The sequence below is a fragment of the Xenopus laevis genome, chromosome 3L, assembly GCF_017654675.1.
Source record: "Xenopus laevis strain J_2021 chromosome 3L, Xenopus_laevis_v10.1, whole genome shotgun sequence".
NCBI classification, from domain to species: Eukaryota; Metazoa; Chordata; class Amphibia; order Anura; family Pipidae; genus Xenopus; species Xenopus laevis.
The window spans coordinates 77,367,965-77,384,755 of NC_054375.1; the positions used below are offsets into that span (position 1 = coordinate 77,367,965).

General features: G+C 35.4%; 1 protein-coding gene across 3 annotated transcripts in view; it reads right to left on the minus strand.

Annotated features, from left to right (window-relative positions):
* grm8.L (glutamate receptor, metabotropic 8 L homeolog) overlaps positions 1-16,791 on the minus strand; it is a 435,368-nt gene that overhangs the window by 49,990 nt on the left and 368,587 nt on the right. For all 3 annotated transcript variants that reach the window (XM_041586418.1, XM_018252589.2, XM_018252590.2), the window contains one exon: positions 4,188-4,324. In XM_041586418.1, coding sequence (XP_041442352.1) covers positions 4,188-4,324 — 137 coding nt within the window. The remainder of the gene's footprint in view (positions 1-4,187; positions 4,325-16,791) is intronic.

The window sequence follows — 16,791 nt, forward strand, 5'->3', positions numbered from 1 at the left end:
TAATCCAAATTAGAATATGTAAAAAATTAGAAATTTTGAAATTTATCATGTACTGTCTCTTTAAAAATTCGACTTCGAACATTCGCAATCTAAAATCTGCCGAATTGCTGTTTTTTTCAATTCGAAATCCGACCCTTGATAAATATGCCTCTTGCAGTCAAATTAGCTTGCAAGGATGCCTTGCATATTATTGTTAGAAATCTATAAGTATTCCAAGCATCTGCCAGTGCATTTATTTTGTATTTGGTTTCTTCTATTATCAGGCCATAAATATTGGGGTTTTGTAAGATAGCCATTATAAGTGTTTCTATCACTAACCCTAACATATACAGGTGTGGGGTCCAGGGCCATATTTACAGTATATGTGTGGTGTGTATAGGCAAGGGCTTAATCCTAGTGCAGCAGCTTTGCCCCCCCAGTAACTGGAAGTAATGCATGGGAAATTCTGAGCTTTTTGGATAACATTTCTGTACTTCTGGTTACCCATGACATCCGTTGTGCCGCATGCCACACTACAATGCACCTTCTGTAATAAAAATTAAAAATCACCCCAGCCACTGCTGAATTTATACAGCAAGTCTCCTGCTGCTGTCTCTGTTAAAACATGGTTATGATGTACTGGTAGAAAAATACCCAAACATAAGGTATCATTTATTAATGACATGTTTTACCTTTCCCCTAGCCCATTTCCCTATTGTGCCCAAATCCACAACTGTCTGCATGCAAATTGTTGTAGAGCTTTGATTAAGAATACATATAAAAAGCAAAGCTTTCTGCTGACCATTTAGTAAGAAATATAGGGGAGATTATACAGTATTCTAGTAGTTCCTATTTTTAAGATAGCTAATGAAATATTTTTACATAAAAATGTACAAAATGTACAACAAATATGCCTTTTGTAATGTATTTACAAGGTAGTAAAAGTGATAATTAACAGTAATAATTTTTAAATATCCAAAGCAATATCAATAATTTTTGCACTCAGAATGTGGTATATTAAAGTAAGGAATCTCTTTGAAACTGATTGCTATGACAAGCAAATTATTACACAAAGCTCTAAATTTTCTGCATGGTAAATTCTTTATGCATCTGCAGAGAATATATATAGTTTCTACTGAATGTTGCTGTCAGTGGAAAATGTACAGGATTAGTAACCCACTTTTACAATTTTGTTTTTTCTAGCAGAGGTTTACTGAAGTGAAAATATTGTGTTTCATGCAGCCTTCCATAAGAGTATTCCCAACTCACTTTTGCTCAATTGCCTAATAAAAAGCACTATTTGTCAACATGGGATTTATTTTTAAATGCAGTGTCTAAAAGAAAAATTAACACAACAGTCTTTTGTTTGACTTTTACTCCATATAGTGCATGGCTTTTTGATGCACTAAAACCTTAACAAGACCATTAACAGTTTTACCTAGAATATGTTCTTTTTGAAAGCATACTGAACTCTGGAACATGCCATCTGTATTTCTTGATAAATTCTTTCCCTGATGAATATTGATTCTAGTCTTGTAGAGATTGCCCAGTAACAGGGAGAAAAATATAAAAATTAAATAAATGGACCTCATCTGGCAGTTCATTTGAACACCTGAGTCTATCCCAAAAGAGACGATAACCTCCTCTGAGTTCTAAGCTGTATTTAAGCCAACACATTTTGCAGCCAGTAATATCTTTTCAAATTTTATATTGAAATTCCTTTTTTTTATTACATCACCATAACAATCTATTGCAATGAGAATGATAAATATAACATATCCATATGATATACATAAACCCAATACCTTTTTTACATGGAAATCATGGATTTCCCTGAATTAATAAAACATGAATGAGCTACAAAATAAAAAGAATAAAATTACAAAGTAGGAAGTGAACAGCATATTGCATTAAGCATATCATGGCCTTGATTCCAGTCAGTTCTAATGACTTTAGTAAACTTGTCTTAGAGATTGAAAGAGAGAAAAGGGCACTTATAATAGCAATAACACATAAAATATAGATTTTATTAGACTGGTTAAAATTATCACACCAATATTAAAATATTATAAAACCAAGATACCCGACAACCAAGGCACAGTGTATATTACTGTGGGAGGTACAGAGGTATCAGTCAACATTTACTAGTTTCTCCAAATCTTCATATACTTCTATTCAGCGTTAGCTGATGGTTTTACTTTATCTGTGTTGAGGTAATCTATGTGAGTAGGTGCAGTTCAGCACTTTTTCTAGTATGGAATGATCACGGACAATTCTATATCATGCAATAGATCTTCCAAGATCTGCAGCTCACTGACAGCAGGGGGCTCAGCAAATCCAACTAAGTACAGCATGGCTGGGCCCCCTTAAGACTCAACCTATGGGGCCCAGAATGATTGTCCCCCCCTGATGGTGGCCCTGACTTAAAGGAACAGTAACACAAAAAAATGAAAGTGTATGAAAATAATAAAAATATAATGTACTGTTGTGCTGCAATGGTACAGCTTGCGTGTTTACTTCAGAAACACTATAATAGTTGATATAAACAAGCTGCTGTGTAGCCATGGGGGCAGCCATTCAAAGCTGAAAAGGGAGAAAAGGCACAGGATGCACAACATATAATAGATAAGCTCTTTAGTTTAAAATGGTATTCTTTAGAACTTATCTGTGATCTGTGGCGTATCCAGTGCTTGAATGGCTGCCCCCATGGCTGCACAACAGCTTGTTTATATAAAATACAATAGTGTTTGTGAAGCAAACACGTTCGTTTTACCAGTGCAGGGCAAAAGAACATTATATTGTCATTCTTTTAAAACATGTTTTTGGCATTACTGTTCCTTTAAGAAGACAGAGGCAGGAGGAAGTACCTGTCCTTTGCATGTTAAAGATGAAACCAAAATTATTTTCTTATTAAAATATCCATACTTTCACTTTCAATTCAGCACTTCCTAGATATCTACTCACTCCTCACATTCCTCCTCACTGTCTATAATCGTGTAACCTGTGCATGGGCATTAGGTCCCCTCATTGCGGAGCATATACAAGATTTTGGGCTGATACAAAATTTGCCCTAAAAAAAGTGTCCACAAAATGGTGCCTGCCTGCTTGTTAGTTACCAGACTTAAGAATACAAGTTTTGCTTAATTAACATGGTAGAAAATGATTTGGAATGATTTCTTTGGTTGACAGGACCCCTTTAATATAAGGCTTTCTTCCATTTAATAATATTAAAATATTGAAAAGTAATGGGGATTATATAGTTGTGTGCACTAAAACTTTGTGTTTATAGGTATTACACATATTCAGTGTAACTTTTTTTACTGGCCTTAACTAGTAGATTTTTATGTGCAGGCTTATTAATGGATCCTAGCAAAGGACTGTATTTGTTAGACTTATTTTTTGAAAAGTATATTTTAGAAAAAATTAAGGGTGGCATTCAATACATCACTGGTAAGTAAACAGGCACTGTCAACACACTGAATTCCTTAATTTTAGGATTATAGCTAATGTACAGGAGACAGTAGAGCAGAGAAAAAGGATTTACCAATCAAATATTTACTGGAGTAAAATAAAGCTTCTTATTATGCAGTGAAAACAAAAAATATCTTCAGAGCAAATAAATGCATCCCACTTTAGTGGATTTATGGTAATTAGAGCATTAGGACATTGATGTTATCTTTTTCCACTTTAGTATCTTACAGACGTTTCCTTTTTCTGCACTAAATGAGTAAATGGGTCATAAAACATATTAAACAGTAAGTCTAGTGAACATGTGGGCTTTCTGCCATTCTTAACCACTGTGTTGGGTCTGGCATGAAAAACTTGGCTGATTTTGGCAAAGAAAGGTAAGCCTTTGCATTATCATGCTGTTATGTCGAGTGTGTTTGAGGCGGAGACGACACAATGGTTCCAGATGTGAAAAGAAGGAGGCTACTGCCCAAGTAGGAATTTTCAGCAGCCTGATTTCAGCCCATATGTGGCACTGGAAACCCCCCCCCCAGAAAAAAAAAATATTTTTGTTTAGTATACACTTTGCCAAATACAAAAATGGATATACCAAACTGCACTCTCAAAAGATATACAGAAGTTTTCAATACACTAAAAGTATTTCTTTAACATTTTGATTATCATGTGGACTATTTATTTTAAACATTGTAAATATAAATGCAACTTTTTTTATACTAATGTAATTAATTCACATTGCTTACATTTAGATGTAATTGGTTGGTCCATTGTCCAATAACCTTGTATTCTGCCGTTCTGTTTGTTATTTGGTATTGGTAGATATCATATCGCCCAGGAGCATCCCCATTTTCATTGAATGTTACTGGTGTTCCAGCACTTCCTAAGAAAAAAGTAAAAGGTAAACTTTGAAGCATACTTATGTAAGAATATGTTGAATTAGCCATGTATTGATTTGTATTTTTCTATTAAATTATTATTCATTAAAGGATGCCCCACTGAATACTTGAGTTATAGTGAGTTTTGTTTTTCACATTCCATAATTTTACATTCGTTTCAAAGAGCCTAAAACAAAATATTAAGAGAATACAGAGGAACTATGACAGGAAGGCAGAAAGTAAAGAAAATCCTAATTATACTCAACACTTAACCAAGGCACTGGTCATTTGAAGATAGTAGCATAAAACTATGCATCTTAATTCTTTTGTATAAAGAACATTATGCTATAGGTTTTATGATAGTCACCATATAAATAATATAGTATATTGTATATGTTTGAATTCAATGTGAGGTTTCCCTTAAAAGTAACCGTTAAAAGTAAATTATTAGTATTCTAGGCTTTCATTTTTTATATTCATTTTATAACTACATCAAATTTGATATATAAACTATTATTCAGCAGGACATTATTTGAACAAACTGAAATGAATCTAAACAAAAAGATAAGAATAGAAAAATAACCACACAAATCTAGCGCCACACTGAATCTGCTTTCAGACATTAGTTGTCAATGTCACTGACCCTGGCAACCTGTTGTTATTTTAAATTTGAGGTTAGAGAGAGGAAAAAATGAAAGCATAGAAAAAGTGGATTAATTACAAAATAATAATAGAATTCTTGGCTGCAATGCATGTTTTGGTTGCATAAAAAACAGGTGTACTGCCAAGCAGAGCCTACTTTAGATTGCTTGTACATATAGGGGGTCACAAATAGCCACTCACAGACCTTATATGGCACCGCCTGCTTGTTTTGCTCTCTAACTCTTTTTACAACTGAATGTGGCTCACAGGTATCCCTGCTCTACAACTTATTACATTTGTTGTGCCATAGTCATATCATAATCTGTACTTAGATGAAAAACTACCCTACCTTGCACAATACACAAGAGTGGACTTGGTCTGTTTAGCTATTATCTGAGCTTCAATGATGGTGCTTAATTTTGAGTTTACAGATTAAAAAGAAACTATACCTCTAAACATTGCAGATTTCTATAATAAAAAGTCATATAAAACAGTCCATATCTAAAATGCTGCTTCTACTATTAATAAAGCCCTTTAAAAAAAAAATGAACTTTTCTAGCAGTTTTTGTTTATGGCTAATTTCATATAGTAAAATTGCAATTTTAAGTACTAATCTCCACCCTTTGGCTAGTATGAAGCACTGTGTTCACACACAAGGGCATGCATACCAATGATGTGGGGGTCGATAAAACAATCGGACCATGCCCAATCCTAACTTGCCCTCTCCAAAGTATATAAATAAGTGATGAAGGGAAGGAGAATGTTTCAGAAGATACTTGATGACCCGTTAAAAAATTGCCATTTTTGAGTTATATTGGGCAAATGATTTTGCACCCATATTTAAAACAGTTATTAAATTTCTTCTGCAATCCATGCAATTCCCATGAACTATTAATGCCATATACACTTTGACTATTTTATATTTGCTAGTGGAAAAGAAAGTCAAGAACAAAATTTGTATGTGTAAGTAAAAGATTTTTAAAGTTGGTTTTATCTTCATATGCTTGCTATCTGTCATGTAGTCTTTTTTTCATACAATCTTGTGTTCGCACGAGTAGCTTTATAATGCAGACTTATGGTAGCATCCAAAACTCTACTATTTATGCTGACTAAATGATTTATGTTTAGAGTTTTGACACAAAAAATACACCTAAAACAAAATCTCTTGACTCAATAAACAGCAACATTCAGAAGAGGAAAAACTGGCTACAATTCATTTCACAGAGAAGCAAAGCATAGTTGAAAGCAACAATGAAACAAACAGAATTACAATTATGCCGAGATTTGGTTAGTCAGAGTTCCACTGTTAAGAAAAATACAAGATGTCAGCAGAATGCTGGAAGTAATTTTTCGTAGAGTTGCCGAATAAGGAGAGACAAGTATTTTATACAACATTAATCCTGAACTTAAAAAATAAAATAGGACCTGCTATTTACTTTTATATATGTTTATTTTGAAGTTAACTCACATAAAAAACAAATACAAAATTAATTGAGGGGAAAAGGAGAGTTGGGATGGGGATAAAGACAAATTAATCTTTTATTAAAGGTGCTGCATGTTCAACTTGTGAATTACACTTAAATTTGCCTCACACTATTTTTTCATTGTGTGCAGTCAGATAATGAATGCATATTTACCGAAACTCTGCTTAAAGATTTATGATATCTTGCGTCAGTCACTGACACTTGTAAGTGGAAGTAACATACAGTAAAAGCAGATCAAGGAATGCAAAGTCCCAGCCTTACTGTACTGTGGTTATAGATTAACTGTGTGATTCTATGCATCACTGTCCTTACAATTGTGCTAACATCTTGTGCTAAATATCAGATAAACACAATTTCCACAAATTATTATTTATTGATTGATGCGTTAAAATCGAACCCAGTCACAAGCCCTAAATGCAATGTCACAGCTTAGATGATGCCCCTGTAGAAAGAAAACAAATTGCTCTTTTCTTGTGTTGACAGTGACATGTTCTATTTATAAAACAAGCACTAAAGAAAGCAACTCCTTTCAAACACTTGTTGACTCAAAACAATGTACTTTGTGGGGCATGTGTAGTTTAAACACTTCCTATCCCTCCTATGTTGTCACAACATCCATTATATACAAACAAATTCACCAATTTTAGCAATGCATATGGAGAACACTCCATAGGATCTTCAAGCAACTGAAGTTTGTTAGAACTCTTAATTTAAAAATAACTTCAGAAAGAAATCTGCTTTCTAAAAAAAAAAAAAAAAAAATTATATATATATATATATATATAGATATATATATATATATATATATATATATATATATATATATATATATAGATATATATAGATAGAGAGAGAGAGAGCGAGAGCGAGAGAGAGAGAGTTAGGTTCATAAATATTTGGACAGACACACATTTTGTAATTTTCTAATTTTGGTTCTGTACATTACCTCAATACATTTTAAATGAAACAACTCAGGTGCAATTGAACTGCAGACTTTCAGCTTTAATTCAGTGGGTTGAACAAAAAGATTGCATAAAAATGTTTGGAACTAAAGCCTTTTTTCAACACAATCACTTCATTTCATTCCCTTCATTTCAGGGGTTCAAAAGCAATTGGACAATTGACTCAAATGCTATTTCATGGGCAGGTGTGGGCATTTCCTTTGTTATGTCATTACCAATGAAGCAGATAAAAGCCCTGGAGTTGATTTGAGGGGGGTGCTTGTATGTGGAAGATTTTACTGTGAACAGACAACATGCAGTCAAAGGAGCTCTCCATGCAGGTGAAACAAGCCATCCTTAAGCTGCAAAAAACAGAAAAAAACCTGAGAAATGCTACAATATTAGGAGTGGCAAAATCTACAGTTTGGTACATCCTGAGAAAGAAAGAAAAAGCACTGGTGAACTCAGCAACTGAAAAAGACCTGGACATCCAAGGAAGACAACAGTGGTGGATGATCGCAGAATCATTTCCATGGTGAACAGCCAAACAAGTGAACAAAACTCTCCAGGAGGCAGGCGTATCGATATCCAAGTTAACCATAAAGTGAAGACTGCATGAAAGTAAATACAGAGGATGCACTGCAAGGTGCAAGCCACTCATACACATCAATAATAAGGCTAGATTGGACTTTGCTATATAAAAAATATCTAAAAAAGCCAGCACAGTTCTGGAAATACATTCTTTGACCAGAAAAATTATGGAGAAGGTGTGGAACAGCTTATGATCTAAAGCATACCACATCATCTATAAAACATGGCGGAGGCAGTGTGATGGTTTGGGGGTGTGCATGGCTGCCAGTGGCACTGGGACACTAGTGTTTATCCATGATGTGACACAGGACAGAAGCAGCCAAATTAATTCTGTGGTTTTCAGATACATACTGTTTGCTCAAATCCAACTAAATGCAGTCAAATTGATTGGGAGGCATTTCATAATACAGATGGACAATGACCCAAAACATGCAGCCAAAGCAACCCAGGAGTTTATTAAAGCAAAGAAGTGGAATATTTCTGAATGGCCAAGTCACCTGATCGGAACCCAATTGAGCTGCATTTCACTTGTTGAAGACTAAACTTCAGACAGAAAGGCCCACAAACAAACAGCAACTGAAAGCCGCTGCAGTAAAGGCCTGGCAGAGCATTACAAAGGAGGAAACCGAGAATCTGGTGATGTCCATGAGTTCAAGACTTCAGGCTGTCATTATCAGCAAAGGGGTTTCAACCAAGTATTCGAAATGAACATTTTATTTTAACAGTTTTATATTAACAGTTTTTTAATTTGTCCAATTACTTTAGAGCCCCTGAAATGAAGTGAGTGTGTTAAAAAAGGCTTTAGTTCCTCACATTTTTATGCAATCTTTTTGTTCAACCAACTGAATTAAAGCTGAAAGTCTGCAGTTCAACTGCATCTGAGTTGTTTCATTTAAAATTAATTGTGGTGATGTACAGAACCAAAATTAGAAAAAAGTTGCCTCTGTCCAAATATTTATGGACCTAACTGTATATATAGACATAGACAGTGGTGCAACTTCTTGAGTATGAGGGGTGCAACTGTGCAGCGCTCTGCCCCAAGTTCCCTGGAAGTCCTATTGACATCAGCTGACATATATAAACATATTCTAAAGGAAATGTTTTTTTGTCAGATGACATTCAGTACTGCTATTTTCCTTCTAAAAAATTATTGAAATAATGATTTTTTTTAAATTGACACACATCTTGTCTCTTCTTTGACTTTTTAATTTGTCCTTGCTCTCTCTCTTTGTTAGCTTAAAGATAATAATTTCATAGATTTTCTTTAAGTAGCAAACATTAAAAGACATGAACCCCCCCCACACACACACACAAATATGTAATCAGTGAACAGCCTCTTTGAGATCTGGTTGTTAAAATGTTAACAGTAAGGCTGCAGCATCCCTTAAATCACTTCGAAAACCTCTAACTCTCTCTGCCCCCTCCCTCCGGTATTTACTTTGGCCATTGGCTCATGAGTATGCTCATTTCTTCTCAGCTCAGATTAATGAACACAGCCTCTAGACTAACAGCCAATGAAGAGATAGCATTGCTGTTCTCATAGACACTCTAGCTGTTTTCTCCTAACCACCAATCCTGAGCTCAGCTTAACCATTACAGTGTTCAACCCCAGCAGAACTATTTATCAATGTATGCTGTGCCTGTCTAAACCTTCATTCTGCATTGCATGAACTTTACAGCGTACATGTTCTGTTTGCAGATGTCAATGTTACTGAGGTGTCAGAAAATGGTCGCCGGGTGAAAGCTGCTATTTGTTTTAGGAAAATGTGATGGTACTGGCAAATGGAGGGGATATAAGCAGTACAAATAATGTGGCTTGGGTTGGAAAAATATTCCCAATTAATATACATGGTAAGAAAATGTAGGCTTTACATGTCCATTAAGGAACAAATCGATTGAAGGTTGAAACAAATTTAGTTCAGTCTGCTGGTGATCAAAGACTCTCAAGATTTTTAATTCCACATTAGGAGAGTGCTTTAGTCTATATTTAACTGTTCATTACAATATACAGTATGAACACAACATTGCTCTTCATACAGACCCTTATATAGCCTCATTTTTAATTTAAGCACATAAAGCTGTCATATTGCATCTTCTGCAAAGGTGAAAACAAATATCCTATAAATACTCCACTGAGCCAGAACCATGGTGACTAACTGTCTCAAAATGACAAAACAGAATAGTTGCGTATAAAAGCAAAAGTCTTTTGAAAGCCTCTGAAGGACATTAGTGTACCTTATGAACAAGAATATATACACATTTCTCTCTCTCTTTGTATACATTTGCTAATATCTATTAGAACAGTCTAACAAGCACAGTCTTTTTTTAAATGGACATTTTTTTAATCACAGCCAATTCCTAGAGGCATCATAAGCCAACACCAGTCCAAATAAAAAGCACTTTAAACTAGGATGTGATTGGGATGAGAGGAAGTACAAGGCAGATCATTTTGGATGGATGCTGGGTTTTCATTTGGAGGGGTTGAACTTGATGGACTTTGTCTTTTTTCAACCCAATTTAACTATGTAACTATGTAACTATTTTGTGCATAAATTATTACAGTATTTTCAGTTGTGAGAATGCTTCACTCTGCAGGATCCTGACATTTACCATCTGCCTACTATTTCTTTTGCAACCTATTGTATTGTAAGTTCCTTAGCTATAAACCTTGAATGTTTTCAGGAGTGAGTGTAGAATATGCATCTCTCAAACTCCGATGCCATTTTTCAGTCTTTGATATTTTACAGCTGCCATCTGTCTGCAATTCTCTTTGTGATATTTTCTTTGTATCTATTACAGACTAAATTTTATATCCACACTAAATGTAGAATAAATGGTTAGCGCTAAAAGCATCAGAACAGCACAGACTCATACCCTCACATTTACTACCACTATACAAAACAGAAACAAAGCCAGAATGTCATTCATCTTCTGCAAAGCATTCATGCTATTATGATGTTTAACATGAATACATTTTTACAGGGCAGTGTATATCTGCTTGTTCAGAATTATCCTGAAGTAAACAATGCATCTCTTTAGTGACAGTAGATATTCAACAACATAGATTATGTACTGTAAAAGAACATAAATATATAGACAATGTAAAGAATGTTTTGCCTAGAACAAAAAATGAAGGTCATTACCCCATAAAGTATTGCTTATTTTTTCTGGGCCCATGCAATATAGAGCTTATAAGTGGTCAGAAAGTTCTATTAAACACCTTACAATAGAGTATAAAAAAAACCTTTTGCATAAAAATTGGCAAAGTGATCTAAACAGTATACAACCCCATTTTCAAAAAAGTTGGGGCACTGGGGAAAATGTAAATAATATAGATGAATTACCAAAGTCTTTGCAATTTTATATTAAAACATTTAAACATGTTGCAGGCATTCAATTCAAAATGAGCATATATTGTTCAGAAAAATAAATATAGCATTCAATAAATATGAACAATACCATTTCTCAGTTTCAACATCTGTTATCTTATCTTTGTACTGTTTGCAATTAAATATAGGGTTTAAATGCTTTTCAAATCATTACATCCTTTTTCGATTCATGTTTTAAACAGTGCCCTGACTTTCTTGGAACTGGGGTTGTTTATTAATATCTTAGATTACTATTTTAATCAATAATTACTGAATGCTTTCATAATTGCAGGACTGCCTTGTTGGGTACTAAAAAATTTGAATAACTGTGAATGTAAATAACAGTATAATACCACCTAAACACACCACTGGTTCCATTCAACAAGCCAAAGAAAACTGTTCAAAGTTACAAAAAGATTTTTTAAAATTGTCACTCTTAGATTAACTGCCCATGCATTGGTTACATCTCAAATTCAGATTTTCAAATCAGTCATTGTTCACATCTGTAATCCTCCCTGTATTGTTCACACCTGTTGCGCCTCTATTGTTCACACCCCCTAAAATCCTGTACTGTTTACACCTCACACCCAGACTGAAAGTGCCCACATTGCACTGTTGTTCACCTGTTCACACCTCATACAAACTGCTAGAGGGGCACCAGCACTGTGTCGCTGTATGTAGCATAGTATAAACTGTTCATTTTAGAGTCCTGATTGGTCTCCTGCTGTATTCTGCTTGCCCTATGTTCCATGTGTGTGTCATACTCTGCCTGCCCTATGCTACTTGTAAAATGTGAGCCTGGTAGGGTTTGTTAGTATTTAGAAATCGTTGTTAGTGGCCCCTAAGGTGTTTAATCATGTGCTGGGGGGTGCTGTGTTATCCACAGGGAAAGAGGCATATGGATTTAAGGGTACATTTTAATATGTATTCACATATGAGTGATGAGTGATGAGTGATATCCCTGCAGTGAACACCAACAATTTGGTTTTTGGAGTGTTACCACCATTAATGTGGATATGTTCTTAAATGTTACTGTGGGTGTAACATGGGTGTTTTTTAAAACGTTAAACTTTGGCTTCCATTATTAGTCCTCCACAACGTAGGCCAGAAAGATTCCGGCCTTCAGTACCACAGGAGTTGGACAGTATCTCACTGTTGGTACATATTTCAGCTTTCTGGTTCCTACTGTAGGTTAAAAGGGGTTTGTTCACCTTCCAAACCCTTTTTTCAATTCATTTGTTTTCAGTTCACCAAAAATAAAACCTTTTTTTCAATTGCTTTCTATATTCTTACCTGTTTCTTCTAATAGTGAAGGTTAAAGTTTAATTTTCACCTTCTTTTGTCTTTCTGAAGTAATGCTAGGAGGGTGATCGCCAACTCTGTAAACTGTTCTAAATTGATAAATTAGTTGATACATTTCTTATCTTTGGCCCTACTGAGCAGAATGCCTGAGCTTTATTAAAGTCAGCTGCTTAAAAAACAGAATGAATTAGTTTTAAAACATTTAATCTGAAATTTATTCAGGACCAATAGAATATTCCTAATTGTTTTATAGAAGCATACATAATTTTATTCTATATAGTACATATACTAATTGTATTCTATATGATTGCCAATGAACCAGATATCATACTGTCTCTTCCTACTACTTAAAAGTGACTAAACAAAAATGTTACAAGTTTTAGGTAAAATTTCATATATTTGTAACCTGTACTCATTCAAAGGGTTTGAATACATCTCCTCAACAGGAGTCTGAGGGGTGTTCTGTAATAAATGGCACAAAGTTTGCCCAGAAGCAGTAACTCATAGCAACCAATCAAAAGGTAGTATTTGCATGTCATCTGTTGAAAGGAAAGATCCTATTGGTTGCTAAGTGTTACTGCTCCTGGGCATACTTAGTGCCTTTACATATGGGGGTTTGACTTTCAGTTACTTGAAACAGACTAGACATTTATAAACTGGAGGGATGCATGGGCTAGGTAAGAAATAGCTGGACATTATGTGGCAGTCATTCTGTCAAACAACTGGTCATAGCATAGCGAGAGAGAATTTACTCATTTAAACATTACTTTTTCAACCTGTCAGCAGTTAGATTGTACCAACCCAGTAGGGATGAGCAACATTTTTTGCAGAATTTCTGTGAGTAAATTACGCACATGGATGAAAAAAAAAGTCACATTTTTGGCACACAATTTGGAATTTTGCAAAATTCGGCAAACCGATCAGATTCGCCCATCACTACTACCCAGCACACAATATAACAGCAGTGCAACACAGCTCTGTAACTGCATACTGAAAAAATATGTTCCAGATGCTATTAAATGCTACATCTGAAAGCCTTTGAAAATAGGTAAAAACTTCAGACAAAAAAGGGAATAATTAGAGAGAGAAATGTTAGCGTTACCAACAGAATGGAAAACAACAGATAAACATGTGAATGTAGGTTTGACAAGTCACTCTCACCACCTACATCCTCTCCCCTTTCCTAGTTGTACTTCTATGATGTGCTGAACTAGCCATGCTTAGATATTATGAATACAGCAGATCTACACATATCAGATGATCTGTCTTAAATGTTTTTCTCAGTCCCCAAAATTGCCACAGAACCAATAGCCCTCTCCCAAACATTCTATAAGAGAAGAAAATAGGTCTTGTTTGTTAAAGCGGAGGATGTAAATTCAAGGCACTAAGGGATGAACATTACTCTCCTTAGAGATTACAGAGAACTTGGGCTGGGACATAACTACACTCTGCAACGTGTGCGATTGAGATGCATGTAAAACAAACAAGGACTGAGTAGGAATTAAGGGGTTCTAGAAGAAATTATCTATTCAAAATATCCCACAGAAACGAAGGAAAGGATTTCACTGTACCATTTTTTAATTTTAAGACATTAATAATTTATATTGATTTAAAACTATGGTATATGTCAATACTTAGAATTGTCTTATTATAAATTCAGAGACAACTTATTCATCTATGTGTTCTTACAACCACATATCACTTAGTCATATCCTCTCAAAGAATAGAGCTTCCAAATGTTAGCCTACAAAATTCATTATCATGAGAACTAACACTTTGAAATATAGTACAAAAGCTTTTGCTACAGTATGTGATATATTTATCAGCATGTTTCTAAAGCATATCAGATGTGCACAAAATACAAAAATATGTGGATAAATGCAAATCTCTAAATTTAAGTAGACTGACTGAACTTGTTTCCTGTGTAAATATCAATATGATTATTAACCCTTTGCCTGCCAAGCACGTACGGCGTACGTGCTGGCAGGCAAATGCTCAGGCTGCCAAGAACGTACATTGTACGTTCTTTAGCAGCTGAGCGCTCTCTCTGCTTCGGCGGCTTTTGCCGCCTCCGCAGAGAGTGGGGAGAGAAGACAGCCCCCTAGGCAACGAGGCTGGGGGGCTGTCAAGTCGGATCTGCGACTCGATTGTCGCAGATCCGACTTCAAAGTAGCAGACGCATCGCATGGAGCGTCTGCTACTACACTCACCTTCTTCCTGCCTGCAGAGCCGCCCACGCACTTCCTGCTGCGCAGCAACTCTGCAGACACGCTGCCAGGACTCCTCCAAAGAAGACAGCGATTCTCCTGCTCCAAAAACGGTAAGTGCACGTTTTTTTACACACTTACCTGCACCTACACATACTTACAGTACATTTATGCATTTTAGTAAAGATTGGAATTTTTTTAAATTTTTTTTTTTTAATTTTAGCACACTTGGTCCCTTTTGTACAGTTATTTACACTTATTTACACTTATTTACATGTATTTGCACACTCAGATAACTTTTATTAGTGCACAAATATGTATACACAAACAGGTGTTTTTTTTTTTTTTTACGAATTCATTATACTGTTATCTTTTGTTTTTTTTGCCTAAAAACGTGTTATTTTGGCAGCGTGACTATTGGATAATCGATTTCGGCCACTAATTACGCTGTCAGAACAATTATTTTGTTATTTCATTGATTTACGCTATTTTTGTGGTTTTATTGCAATTTTATCCCTGCATTATTGTTCCCTATGTATCTTTAGTATCGTTTTGCTGTTTGGTGCTTTGGTATAGAAAGATAGATTTTACTTAGTTTGATCCGCCAAAATATGTGCTTTCCAAAAATATATGGGTTTCTGGGGGTCTTTTTACAGTTTGGGGGTCTTACGGCACATAACGTACAGTTAGGGTTCTCTTTTCTGCAGCTTAGTTGGCTAGCGTGAAAATTCATAGTTACGTTTTTCATTTGGGGTCCATACACAACACATACTTTGGTAAATCTATACATATTGGGCATCAAACTATTTATTAGACCTCTGACGTCCATATTTAGAGAGATTTTTCTTTGTACGTAAAACATTGTGTCCGATAAATGCGGCAAACTGCAACATTTTTAGGCGATTTTCAGAAATGTTGTAAAAACCTATATGTTTAGAAAAGCTTTGCAGTTTGGTAGTTTCGTGTAGAAAGACGTCGTTATCTTTGTTGGAATCGGCAGAATGTGTACTTTCCAAAAATGTATGGTTTTGGGGGGTCATTGCTGTTAGGAGGGTCTTGAGGCAAATAATATGAAGTCAAGGGTCTATGTTCACAGAAGGCGAATGGGCAGCGGAGAAAACTCATATTCACTATTTTTATTTGGGGTCCGCACATGCCAGCTGCCTTGGTATATCTATGCATATTGGGCATCAAACTGTTCAGTAGACCCTTGGCATCAATATTTATGGTGTTTTACAATTGTATGTAAGAAATTGGGTGAGATAAATGCGGCCAATTGCAATATTTTTAGGCGATTTTCAGAAATGTAAAAACAGTTGCTTTTATCGCCAAATTTAGGAAAGGCTTGCGACTTGGTACTTTGGAGTACAAAGACATGCATACCCAATTTGGATTCGCAGGAATGTGTACTTTCCAAAAATATATGGTTTTATGGGGTGAACGCACTTTTTTCTACCTTTGCCCCCCCCAAAACAATGTAAATGTGTTGATTTTGCAGTACCTGAAATGACAGACCATATGGGGGTCTTTGTTTTGGGGCCCCTATACGCCACGTGCTTGGGTACACCTATACATATTGGGCATCAAACTGTTCAGAGGACCCCAGGCTTTCATATTTGGGGTGATTTGTCTTGATACCTAAAAGTATGTGGGTAATACAATGCTGCAGGGTCGAAATTTTGAAGTCATTTTTGGAAATGTCCCCAAAATCACCAAATTTAGGAATGGTTTGCGGCTTGGTACTTTGGAGTACAAAGACATGCATACCCAATTTAGATCCGTGGGAATGTGTACTTTCCGAAAATATATGGTTTTCTGGGGTGAACTTACTTTTTTCTACATTTTCCCCCCTCAAAACAATGTAAATGTGTTGATTTTGCAGTACCTGAAATGACAGACCATATGGGGGTCTTCGTTTTGGGGCCCCTATACGCCAC